At 41.4% G+C, this 13,649-nt stretch overlaps 1 protein-coding gene across 1 annotated transcript in view; it reads right to left on the reverse strand.

Moving 5' to 3' along the window:
• Positions 1–254: 254 nt before the first annotated feature.
• Positions 255–13,649, reverse strand: part of LOC311119166 (glutamate receptor ionotropic, kainate 3-like) — a gene marked incomplete at both ends in the record, with an annotated part of 126,966 nt that continues 113,571 nt past the window's right edge. The window contains 5 exons of the mRNA XM_084157717.1: positions 255–455; positions 1,175–1,428; positions 1,950–2,175; positions 6,324–6,541; positions 10,630–10,748. Of these exons, the coding sequence (XP_084013843.1) occupies positions 255–455; positions 1,175–1,428; positions 1,950–2,175; positions 6,324–6,541; positions 10,630–10,748 (1,018 nt within the window). The remainder of the gene's footprint in view (positions 456–1,174; positions 1,429–1,949; positions 2,176–6,323; positions 6,542–10,629; positions 10,749–13,649) is intronic.

Raw genomic sequence — 13,649 nt, forward strand, 5'->3', positions numbered from 1 at the left:
TTCTCCTCCTCCACCTCTCTCTCTTTTTCTGTCTCTTTTGGAATACATGGGTGGACGTTGTCATACCTGTGTCGCCGATGCTGCCATTTTGAAAGTACCATGTTTAGTTAGTGTTCCATGTTTCGTTAGTGTCCCTATGTCGCTGTGGTTGATGGTGAATCTGGTGATCCCCTCGATTCCATTGTCCCAGGTTTCGGGACCAATCACGCCCTCCACATTGCTCAGGAGGCTCTTTCTCTGGGAGGCGCAAACCGTCACGGGAACACGGGGGTCATCCCAGTGTTGCAGCTCATGTTGTCCTTTCCCGGGAGTCGTCGGTCGTTGAACGTGTGCATGTTGATCACTGCATCCGTCTTGACCATGACCGGGGCCTGGTGGTGGCGCTTGTGTTTCACACGCCTCCCGCAGGTGAACGACTGTCTGATCTCGTCCACCATGGCACTGCAGAAAGACCTCTGGGCAAAAAGGGCGAGGAGGAGGGGAGAGAAGGGGGGGGGGGGGGGGAAAGGGATGGGGGGTAAATGCCTTAGCTTTAAATGGTTCTGACAGCATAGAGTGTCAACAAGATCAAGAGTGCAAAACACATTACCCACAATACATTTATGTATGTTGTTCCTCTCCCATCGCTGACAGCCATGTCATACTGCAACCCCCACCACATGCAACCCACGCAATGTGCACTGTTCCTGCTCTGTCAGATAGATTGACACAGAGCCGTATTCTTACCCCATTACCTATACAAGCATGCTTGACGCAACCCACTTAGTTGCATAACTCAAATATGTGATTTACAACTGTTGAGTTTCATGCTATTCTGACATCTGCAATGACTAATAACAGATTAATTCGGCATGCTCCAATTTGCAATTATGCCTGTTAAAATTAAATAAATGTTCTAGTTTATGGCCAAATAGCACAGGGATTATTTGAGGGCAGGCAAATCTCTTTAATAAATGGCACTAAAATGGACAGAGTACAGCTTGGATTTAAAGGTTGTGTTCATATTGTCAGAAATACACACAGTTAGGCAAGTTGAACAATGGAAGTGAAGGATCTAAAATTAACCAATATATACTGTACGTCATGCAAACAATGTCATTAATAAAATAATCACATCAAGTAAATAAATTACTGATCAAGAATCTTGAATCAGATTCATGGGGATAATATCTACCTGCTCACGTTTTGCCGTCTTCCTTAGCTTGTATATGAATTCAGCTATAGCCACAAAGACGGAGAGAACCAGGCCAGACGCCAGCACTATAAAGATCCCTCCCAGGTTCTGAATGCCCATGGGGCCGGCGCTTTCACGGCGCTCTTCGTCCAGACAGCTGCTGCCGCTCCACCACTTCTCCTTGAGCATGTGCAGACGGCCATCCTCCAGGATGCTCAGGATGGCGATGGTCACTTTGTCCCGGTATGGAGAGCCTGTAAGGCAAGCAACAGAAGGTCTGCTTTAGTCTGGTTGAAATATAAGATAAACCATTAGCTGGACCTTGCTGATGAGGCCACAGGGGAATTTTCATGAAACATGGCTCAAATGCATATGTTGTCATTGCATATTGATAAAAATCAAATCGAAGTTTATTGGTCGCGTACACAGTTTTGCAGATGTTATCGCAGGTGCAGCGAAATGTTTCTGTTTCTAGCTCCAACAGTGCAGCAATATCTCGCAACACAATAACAATACACATAGTCCAAAAATGTACTAAATAACAAGAGTAAAATACAATAGTAGTACAATAGTAGTTCAATGAAATGCTCTGCATCGAAAGCACAGATATAGGATTAATGTGTTATTTGTTCCTGTCCAGCTCGAAGGACCACCTCCTACCAATGTATCAATGGAGGGGATGGTGCTTGCTGCAGGAGTTATGGAGAGCTGGAGAGTGTTTATACCATCAACAACCTACTATATCTATTATGGTACATATATTTTGTTATCTTACCCATGGGAGTGCCTATTCCATAGCCTTTGCTGTCAATGATGCCTCCAACCTGGGTGAGGTTGCAGTTCTGCCGGGTAATGTAATCGATTGTGGTGGACTCCATGAGCAAGGCATAGTCAGACTTCAGAACCCTCTGGATGCCGTCCTCAATGGACTTGACCAACGACGTACTCTGTTTACTACTCATAAAGGCCCACATCTTCTCAAAAGTAGAAACCTTTGATTTCTGTAAGGGGAAGAATTGAAAGTACAATCAATGTTGAATCTCAGATTGTGCATTACACCTGGTCAAAGGGGCATTGAGTCTACACAGTACCTTTATGAAATTAACATGTTTTAACATGTGTTGATGCCATTGCACATTATAGCCCTCTCATCTTTGTAGCACATAGTATTGGTGTTGAAAATACTCTGGCAACCTTGAGCACCTATCATGCTGTTATCCTTTTCCCACACTTCTCCATCTCGAGAGATATATACAGTGAGAACAAGTATTTGATACACTGCCGATTTTGCAGGTTTTCCTACTTACAAAGCATGTAGAGGTCTGTAATTTTTATCATAGGTACACTTCAACTGTGAGAGACGGAATCTAAAACAAAAATCCAGAAAATCCCATTGTATGATTTTTAAGTAATTAATTAGCATTTTATTGCATGACATAAGTATTTGATCACCTACCAACCAGTAAGAATTCCAGCTCTCACAGACCTGTTAGTTTTTATTTAAGAAGCCCTCCTGTTCTCCACTCATTACCTGTATTAACTGCACCTGTTTGAACTCGTTACCTGTATAAAAGACACCTGTCCACACACTCAATCAAACAGACTCCAACCTCTCCACAATGGCCAAGACCAGAGAGCTGTGTAAGGACATCAGGGATAAAATTGTAGACCTGCACAAGGCTGGGATGGGCTACAGGACAATAGGCAAGCAGCTTGGTGAGAAGGCAACAACTGTTGGCACAATTATTAGAAAATGGAAGAAGTTCAAGATGACGGTCAATCACCCTCAGTCTGGGGCTCCACGCAAGATCTCACCTCGTGAGGCATCAATGATCATGAGGAAGGTGAGGGATCAGCCCAGAACTACATGGCAGGACCTGGTCAATGACCTGAAGAGAGCTGGGACCACAATCTCAAAGAAAACCATTAGTAACACACTACGCCGTCATGGATTAAAATCCTGCAGCGCACGCAAGGTCCCCCTGCTCAAGCCAGCGCATGTCCAGGCTCGTCTGAAGTTTGCCAATGACCATCTGGATGATCCAGAGGAGGAATGGGAGAAGGTCATGTGGTCTGATGAGACAAAAATAGAGCTTTTTGGTCTAAACTCCACTCGCCGTGTTTGGAAGAAGAAGAAGGATGAGTACAACCCCAAGAACACCATCCCAACCGTGAAGCATGGAGGTGGAAACATCATTCTTTGGGGATGCCTTTCTGCAAAGGGGACAGGACGACTGCACCATATTGAGGGGAGGATGGATGGGGCCATGTATCGCGAGATCTTGGCCAACAACCTCCTTCCCTCAGTAAGAGCATTGAAGATGGGTCGTGGCTGGGTCTTCCAGCATGACAACGACCCGAAACACACAGCCAGGGCAACTAAGGAGTGGCTCCGTAAGAAGCATCTCAAGGTCCTGGAGTGGCCTAGCCAGTCTCCAGACCTGAACCCAATAGAGAATCTTTGGAGGGAGCTGAAAGTCCATATTGCCCAGCGACAGCCCCGAAACCTGAAGGATCTGGAGAAGGTCTGTATGGAGGAGTGGGCCAAAATCCCTGCTGCAGTGTGTGCAAACCTGGTCAAGACCTACAGGAAACGTATGATCTCTGTAATTGCAAACGGAGGTTTCTGTACCAAATATTAAGTTCTGCTTTTCTGATGTATCAAATACTTATGTCATGCAATAAAATGCAAATTATTTACTTAAAGATCATACAATGTGATTTACTGGATTTTTGTTTTAGATTCCGTCTCTCACAGTTGAAGTGTACCTATGATAAAAATTACAGACCTCTACATGCTTTTTAAGCAGGAAAACCTGCAAAATCGGCAGTGTATCAAATACTTGTTTTCCCCACTGTAATTGTAAGAATAAAGGAATGCATTGGAGCCTTGAGCTCCAAGTGAACGAATAACCTTTACAATGCCACTAACATTCACAGCTTTCAAGTACTGTATCTACTTTGACACTTGTATACTTTCAAACATCTTTTGTTTATTTAATTTTTTTATAAAAAGAGACTTGGGCCACTGGATATAATAATTTAGTAAGACATGAGGAGGTACGGTACATCTGTTTTCATCCAGGGGGAAATAGGAAAAAAAGGCTGGATTAATTGAGTTCCTCTCCATTAGCCTTGCGTTTGTCTGTGTGATATTTCATGCTATTTGACAAGGGATCAAATGTTATTCCATACCTAATTTGATATAATGACTGTCTCATTACCATAGGCATTTGAAACTATGAAGGATATCAAAGCTCTTTAGTTACTTAATTCCTGCATCGACGATTGAAATGTGAAAAACATTATTTAGATGTGCAGGTGATATGTTTGTATATGAAATATAAAACACATACAGTACATCTGATTGTCAAGATAGCATAGTGTTACCATGAGTGTGCCAGAGATTACAGTGCAAAGCTTTACTTTGCCCTACAGTGCCCTTCCATGCAGTGTGATTTGACAAATCTACAGCTACTCCCCGACCTCTTCAGTATTTATCAGCTCCCTCATCTGCTTCAGTCGAGCTCGTTAGCCCTCCCAGTGATAAGGAACCGAGGGCACTTGAGCTCTGCAACTGATGAGGTAATTATAGACACCTGTGTCTCCTCTGACTAATAACACTGCAATCATATCTGTCACTAATCAAAGTAAACACGCTTCAGGAGTAAAATCCACTTTTTACTGTGCTGAGAACTTACAGCAAGTTCTTGACTAATTGTCAATAATCTATAATTTAGAGAAGGTTCAAATAGATGGGTATAGCTCAGGGTTGACAGGCAGAGCCATTAGGAACTAAAGGCCATGATGAGCAGATTATTAGTAGGATCAGGTGGGTTTCAGTAGGGGCTGGAGCAAAAGCCCACACACTCAGTAGCTCTCCAAGAGGAGGGTTGGCCACCTCCGGTTTATACCATAGCCAGTAGTTCCAATGGTTAGGCAACTGATGACTCTAATTTGGTATAATCACACATTCTAGTTACTCCATGGACCATGCCTAATCCCTCATTGAACTCAATGTTAATTTAACCTTATGGAATAGAATGGTTACTAATGTGCTCTTTCTCCCCCAGTGGATTTTTTGGTGGTCACTGGGAATCTTTATGTGGGTGAAAATTCTATTGGTGGATATTCTGACCGGGTCATAGAGCAGCTAAGACATAATGCTAACAGAGAGTAGAAAGAGATACATTATTAAAAAATAAAATAATAATAATAATAATAATAATAATTGTAGCACAGTTTTCAAAAACCCAAAGTGCCAATAAATATAATATAATGTGAATAAACCAATATAGAGGACATAGGGATGAAGGAAATAGCAAATGGGCCAGAGAGAAGTCCAAAAATACATCCTCAATTATATTGTCAGTGCAGAGGAAACTACAAAGATACACTCTTTAGCAGAGGCACAAATATTACATACAGTATTTATGAACTACTCAACAGAGAATATTTGAAAGTGTAAAACTGGGGCAATCACCCTGGATAAAAGGATCTGTTTTCCTTGCTATTGTGTGTCATAAACATATGGACTTTTCCCTTGTCCATAAAACATTTTCCATAGAAATGTGTCCAATGTTTTCAATTTCTTACACCGAAAAACAGCAAACCCTTATATGTTATTCAGCACCACAGTAACAGCATCTGAGGCGAAACTAAAATAATAAAATAAAGTTGAGAACCCTGCAGGGCAAAAGCTGAAACTTTGGAATAAAAAAATCATTATGGAGGATCACATCAAACAGCGTGGAGAAGTGGAGAAGCTGGAGAATTTGCTTTTGCAGTGGGAATTAAGATCTAACTGGAAATCTGTCTTTTGTGGAATAGTACTGATTTTTTTCCTCAACTGTATAGAGAGAAAAAAACATTTCTTAAAAAGTAGGCCAAAAAGTACTGATTCAGTTCTTCATAAACACGTTTTATGACAATATAACTGTGTGTAATCAGTGTGCTTCAATCAATGGGGCTGCATTCAAACTGCTTAAAATGACTGTAGAAATGAAATTAAGAGATTTAATTATGTTATTTTCAGATAATGTTCTTTGCAGATTGTTCATTTCATATGAGTAATGAAATCAACATGAAAGAATACACAACTCAAAACCAAAGCAAAGACAGACTATGTCCAAACTTTTAATGTACATACCTTGAAGAAAGACATGGTGGCACCGTCTTTGACCACACCGTACTCAATCTTGGTCTGCTTGGCGATGTCGTCGGCAGAGTCCACGGGCGACACCATGCGCTCCACGGTGAGGAAGGCGGCCAGGTTGGCCGTGTAGGAGGAGATGATGATGAGGGTGAAGAACCACCAGATGCCTCCAATGATCCTGGTGGACAGGGCTTTGGGCATCAGCTCAGAGCCTGAATAGCAGACAGGGTGTGTGAGAACAACAGTCATCTTACAGATACACCATAGGTGTTCAGTTGCTAATTGTTTACCTCACATTTTGGCTTGAATGTTTGCTGTATGGTTCATATACATATTCTATTATATATTAGGTCATTTCTGGGCAATATTTCTATCCATTTAGGGGACCCATTTTGACTTAAGTGTACCCCCAGAGGCAAAAGTTTGGTATAGCCTCTATAATGGAGATGTATGACATCACATATGCATCTTCATTATGTAACACTGTTACAGAATATAACAAACACAATGGTTATATGGTTGCTTTTTCACATAAAGGTGATCAATGGAACACACATACACTCTTGGTTTTACTCAAGTTCTCAGAGGGAAAACAACTACAGGGGCATATCTAAGTACCTGGCAGCCTTCCTAAGTTTGGAAAATGAATTACATTTTAATTTGACTACAATTGGCTGACTATGAAGGAAGCGGATCAGCAACTTTTCGGGGGCGATCCCAAACTAATTGCTAGATACAGTAGGATTCCTGGATCCACACAAACCTCCAGTCTGGGTTGAGTGTTCCTTTTAAAATAATGGTCATGTTCCAAGCTGACAATATTCCAGTTGTGTTGCATGCACCATCCAATGGTTGTGTGCAAGTCATTCACTGCAGAGTCAGGTATCTGATATATATCATATGATGAGGTTAGTTGAAATGTTAAACACCTGTACATGCATTGTGAGATATCAGAATCGGGTCAGAATCAGGTTTATTGTCCTACAAGAGGAAAATCTTAGCACAGCTCACACATGATTGCATAAAACACTTAGGAAACACGGCAAGAAACAAACAGTCAGACATAAATAACACCCCCCCCCCCCCCCCCCCCACCTGCCCATAGAGGGAAGCTACATAGAATTGTTCATTATAGTGATAGCCGCCAGGATGAAACTCCTCCAGAAGGGCGCAGTGCGAACACTTAATTGTCCGGTATCTCCAACCTGACGGGAGGAGATCAAAGCAGTAGTGGGTGGTCTGGGCTGGAGATCTGGCATGCATCTGCAATGTAGTCAGCCTGGAACGCGGCCTCTGATTCCACCAAGCTTAACACACAGAAAACACAAACTGATGGTGGAATCTGGAATATTCTTATTGGGAGCCGAGGGGAGGGGGGGGGGTAAATCTATTCTGGTGTTTTTGAAATAATAAAGTGACACGCGTTTGCTTTTTCGCTGTGGGGTTTCATAAATAACCCTGACACTAGGCCTGCGTCCAATTAAAATAATGTCACCAAGACAAAGAGGTCACATCTAAATGTGATTCTGCTCTTTCTCTGCCTTTGAAATGTTCCACCTCCTTTGCCACAGCCATATGTTCCCTGCGCTCGTAAAATGGCTTGCATAGTATACATGCACTATATGCTTTCTTTTATTTTGTCTATTTGTGTTTTGTATTCTTCTTTGCATGATTTTGAATTGTGTTGAGCAGTGTCTCACAAAGAATGCATCCATAACATACATTAATTTGTGACAACTTACATTTGACAGGGTGAAAATGGCTTATCAGTCTCAGGACATAAATGTTCAATTACTTAGGTTGGCCAGACTGCCTCCAACAGCATTTAGTATGACTTTGTGAGGTCCTCTGTCAGATAAATTCCCATATATCTTGTTTACAATAGCTTTTTGACTCACGGTTAAAGTTACTTTATTTTCTGTCCCTGTTGACATCTAAAACAACCTCTCCACCAGAGGTTGCGTTCAGTGCCCTCCACTACTTTACTGATAAGATTTATGAGGGCAATTTTGAAGAGTAACCACCCCACTGAAAGGAGGTAAAGTGGTCAGCTTTTTAACCTTCCTTACCCAATCTGATTGGATTTGTCCTTTGCGATTTGACAGCCTTACACGGTGGCAAACAAGACCAGTACTGTAACACTCCAAGGTAAGAACTATCACTTAAGTATAGGAGGACACCCAGCTCAGCAGTCATACTGGTAAGGAACTGGAACAACTGGTAACACAATTGGATTCCAGGCCATAAAATGCTGTTGTCAGCTGGAGCTCACTGCACATATAGTGCTGCCGAGGATATAAAACCTTGTCAATGCACTATACATCTCCTTGAAGAAGGACTTCATGTCTTCTAAGCCAAAGAAGTATAAATGTCATTTCAGAGCAGAAGATAATGATGCAATTCCAGTCAACAAAGCGACACATCAATCTCAGTGACTGCAGTGCTGCCGCAGCTAGAATGGCTAGGTGCTGACGTCCTCCTGTTGCAAGTTTCAAGTTGTAATGTCATGTGCACAAGTACAGTGAAAGGCCATGCAAACCACTATGACAAAACATTCCAATCTAAAGTATGTTACAGGATGGGGGATGTGACTCTAAATACACACTACGGCAAAATTGTATTGAGAAAGGTATTAGGCTCAGGGATGCTGAATGAATGAATGAATGAATGAAGGACATTTTATTTTCGTGTCAAATCACCAGTTGGCAACTCATCCCTTATGGTATTAATTGACACAAACAAACATTACAATAATTCACTGTGATAATTCAGTGATAATTCTTGATAATTCTTGATGCTTGTAATATTGCATACAGTAGTAGCATTTGCTGTGATCCACCCGTGTGAAATTAATGTATTTACAGTACCCTCTATTCCCCATAGTACAATATACGACTTGCAAAAAGCATTCATAACTACTCGTGACTCCTTATAACAGCCTTGACAAAAGCACACATGCTTAAGATAGATTCATAATGCATTACACAGAAGTGTCTCATAGAAACGGAAACGGCTTGCTCCATCGTCAGTTTGAAAAAGGACAATCAGAGCCTTTCTGAGAGTTACAGTGTATATCTCGGTGGATTTAGAAGCACTGAGTACTATTAAATGCAATGCCCTGGCTTTCTCCCCATGTTATTTTCCCCACAAGCAAGGCTTCAACTTAACATCAGAGAGGCAGCTCTTCACGTGAGAATCATTACCTGCACTTAACATTCTCTCCTTAGCAGCCTCATCACATAAAAACAGTTTTCCTCCTAGCCTCCACTCACAATTCACATTTTCAGGGATACCACGCAACTACGCGGGAGAGCTGCCGAGAAACTGCACAGCTTTTGTGCTTAATGAATTGACGCATTTGCTCTCCTTACCGGCAGAGATCCACCATCAAGCCCTGCCGAGCCTCTCTAATTTGTCTTGTTACATTGAGGTTAAACATTTTATTACTAGCTCTTTTTTTATCCCCGGTTGACTTTATTAAGTCAAATCATTTAGGGGGCTCCATTTGCTTATGAATGTCTTTAAGGGTGGACGAGGAGACTGCATTAGCTTGGTGCCCCGTAATATCCTTCAACTAACCTTCCTCAGATTTGTGTAAGCTTACACAGAAGGCAGAATAATTCAAATAGGTACTTTGGGGGTTGGGGAAAGCCTAAAGCTAACTGTCTGCTCTTGCATAAGAAAGATGCTGAGAATTGACATACTATAATATTAGGAAATGATCTCTAAAGGACAATAATGACAATACACTACTCCAGCACCATAAAAGGCGCAAGTGGCATTTAACAAAATGTCATTTGTCCCGAGAGCTGAGGTGTGTGGAGGATATAGATTTCGACAATGGGTCTTTGGTATGGGCACTCAGGCAACACAACGATGTAAACGTCAACCTTGTGGCCGTAGCCAACGCCAGCGAGGAGTGACAGCTGGCATTTGTCAGACACGTTCTCCAACTTACCCTTTCGTCCCAAAACACAAACAGCTGTGTTATGGGGGAAACAAATGCTACCATGTTTTCTGTCTTTACCTGCCACATTCTGACAGGTGTCTGACACCTACTTTCTCTCACCACTCCTGTTTCTATGAGCAGGCAGGGAGGTGACAACAGCTTTCTTTTGCCATCTGCAGTTGTTCCTGACAGACAAGTGTCTTCTAAAACAGTCTCAAAAATGGAAATTAGGTAGCTTGTCAGTTAAAAAGGTGGAGAGAGGGAGGATGGCTGCGCAGAGGAGGAAGGAAGTGGAGGGGGTATTGTTGCTTTTTACAGGTGAAATGGGGAATAAGCTAGGCTATACCATACCTTGCTGCATGAGGGAGCCCACACCAAACCAGAAGCTGTTAAGGAGGGTGAAGTTGTTCTCCACCACGTCGGATCCGGGATTGCAGGGATGGGCGTCGTACCATTCGTATGGACTGAACCTATAGGGAGACAGGAGGAGAAAGATATCAGGAACAAAGGCTCTAGTGTACCACAATTTCGGCATAATAGTGTATTGTTACTGCGGGGCTCAGTTAACCCTGATGAGGCATGGGGAAAGAGATAATGTGCATTAGAATTCAATCCCTTTCTCACCAACATCAATATCAATATATTAATAATGGATACTCATGTAGCCCTCCGATGTTTGCAAACAGAAATTATAAACAAAGAAAGAGAAAAATGAGGAAAACTTTGACTCAAAGCAGTTTAATAATCAATGATATTATTGTGTTAAGACTGTACTATGGGAATGGGGGTAATATAGGGACTTACACAGATATGATATGTTGCTACTAAGTTTATATGTATTATGCATGGGTATACATATCTTGGATTCATTTCATGCTCTTGGCCAGTAATCCTGTGGCTTTTGGGTTGAACCACAGTAATGAATCTGAAATTGGTTCTAATAAGATGGAACAGAAGCTGTGCTTAATAATACATCCTAGTTCTCTGCATCGAAGGCCTCTCCGCTGGGTAGAGCACTCCTGATGTGTCCTTGAGCCTAGCACTTAACCTGAATTTCGCCTGACAAAACCACCCATGAAGCGTTAGCCTACAGTGTCCCTAAAGAACTGTGCAACTGTGGGTACAAATTATGGGGTGCAAAAGGAGTCATATTTTCATATGGATTTTTACTCACTATACAAACAAAAGACAAGCTGTAAAGATGTCCACCTATTGTTTTCAGTAACTTGATTGTTAGCGGTACATTTGACATAGCATTTGTCAGTTGTGTTGACGTGCTCTTATGTGTCCACGATAGCTGTCTGTCAACGCTGTTCAAATCAAAACGTTTGCGGTACCTTTATATATCTCAGTAGATATCTCGCTGTGCTCAAAGGTAGCTAACTCTCCACAAAAAATACCACTTTCAGGACGACAGATATTGAAATGTCATTTTGTGATAGAACGTGAGGCATGCAACGCTGAAAATGTAGCAGTATAAAACCTGCGAAGCCCGTGGATCCACGTACCTCTGCCATTTAGTGTAACATCTTTTCAAAGTGCTGCACACCATAAATCCTTTAATGTAGATGAAACAGTCACTTTTAAAGGCAGATGGAGAGATAAAACATGCTAAATGTCAGTGCTTTCCCTTCCTGAAATTAATTTTGAAAATGTTTTCAAATACGATCTGATTATTCAAATTTATTCAGGGTGTTTTGCTGTCAGAGGAGAGGAGAGGAAGAGGATGCTTAGATCCTTCGAAGCCAGATAGAAGCAGCATATTTTAAGAAGAGATGCTATCTCTACTGGCTTTTATGAAAGTTGGCCAACGAGTGGAGAAAATAAGGTAACTCTTTACTTGGATAGTCCATCTGTAGATGCTCTACAGACTATCACTAACATTTCAAACTAACTATCTACTAACCCTAACCCTAATCTTAACCCTTACCCTTATTCTAAAACTAACCTTAACCGTAACCTTAGCAAGCAGTTACTATCAACAGATAGTTTGTTGATAGTATGATGCTCTACAGATGGACTCTCCGGATTATCCAAATAAAGTGTGACCAAAATGTGTCTCTTTTCAAAAAGAAGACACTAAATCAAGACCTTCGAGTTAGATGTCAAACGCCTATGATCTTTTTTTACCTCGTCAGTAACTTTGACATTTACTCGGAGCGATATTTGTGTTAACTAAAATTTCCAAGTGAGGACCATACATATACTGTACAGTGTCAATAAAGTCTCTTGAATTTTCTTTTTTGATTTAATGGAACACATAGCTCAGGAGACTGATTTGCATCTTCATTTGCCTCCATTTAATGGGGAAGGTGCATGAAGATGGCGGCATCCATGTACTTAACACAAATTCGTTGTTTACCAAGTTCGCTGTATTGTACATTGCTCTGTTACAATTTTTTGTATCGTCATTAGCACAGTATGTACAGTATACAAAATCACAATTTAAGCAGACAATTTGAAAAAACTAAAATATAGATTGTGCTGATTTATTGGCGCATTGAACCATGTCACGCACCGTAGTTTAAAAACTCCATGGATAGTGGTAAAACCATGACCTCATATCTGAAATCCGACATCTTTATGCACCTTCGCCATTCATAGTGTGTTTTTCATTAAATCTGGTCACACTCTAATGATGCAGCAATCTCTCCAAAACATAAACCCTCTAAATAGTCTGAATGATAATCAGAAAGCAAAACCCTCGCCTCTCCCTATGTCTCGGCAGCTAGACAGACATAGCAGAAGCACCTGAAGCGGTAACTCAAAGAAATTGAAATTTGGCCAATGTGTTGCTATTTGAAATGATAAGGATGACTGGGGAAAACCTCCATTATTACACACTTGCTAAAGCAAGATTGGCATGGTATAGAAGTCTTATTTTGTAATCTGTATTCCACTGCCCATTTTTATCTTATGGAATTTCAATTATATATTTTCCAGGTCCTGGACAGCTTATTGCAGCATTGAAGCTTGTGGTGATTTCTACCCCCCTAGTTACATCCTTAAAGTGATCCCAGGTTTTAAGAGCACTGATAAGGCAAGTGCATATACCGGGCACTGCTCAATGTTTCCTCTTTCTCGTACTTAGAGCATAGTTGCTTGACATTTATTTTCTGTTTTCACACTTCTGTAAGCACTCGAGTAGGTTTCCCATATTGTTGACCCGCAGTCATGGACTCCAAGATGGCTGTGGCAAAACATAAGGCTTAGTGCTTTCATAGTTCTCTTCTCGTGGGTGCCTGGTCAGTGACATGGATTGTGATTGTCCAGAAAAGCATTTGACTTCTAAGTTGTCTGAATTGTTTTCAACTATAGACTATCAGTACAGTATGTGCCTACCTGATATTGAACACATACATTTGCCTCTT

The sequence above is a fragment of the Coregonus lavaretus genome, assembly GCF_964263955.1.
Source record: "Coregonus lavaretus genome assembly, chromosome: 3".
NCBI classification, from domain to species: Eukaryota; Metazoa; Chordata; class Actinopteri; order Salmoniformes; family Salmonidae; genus Coregonus; species Coregonus lavaretus.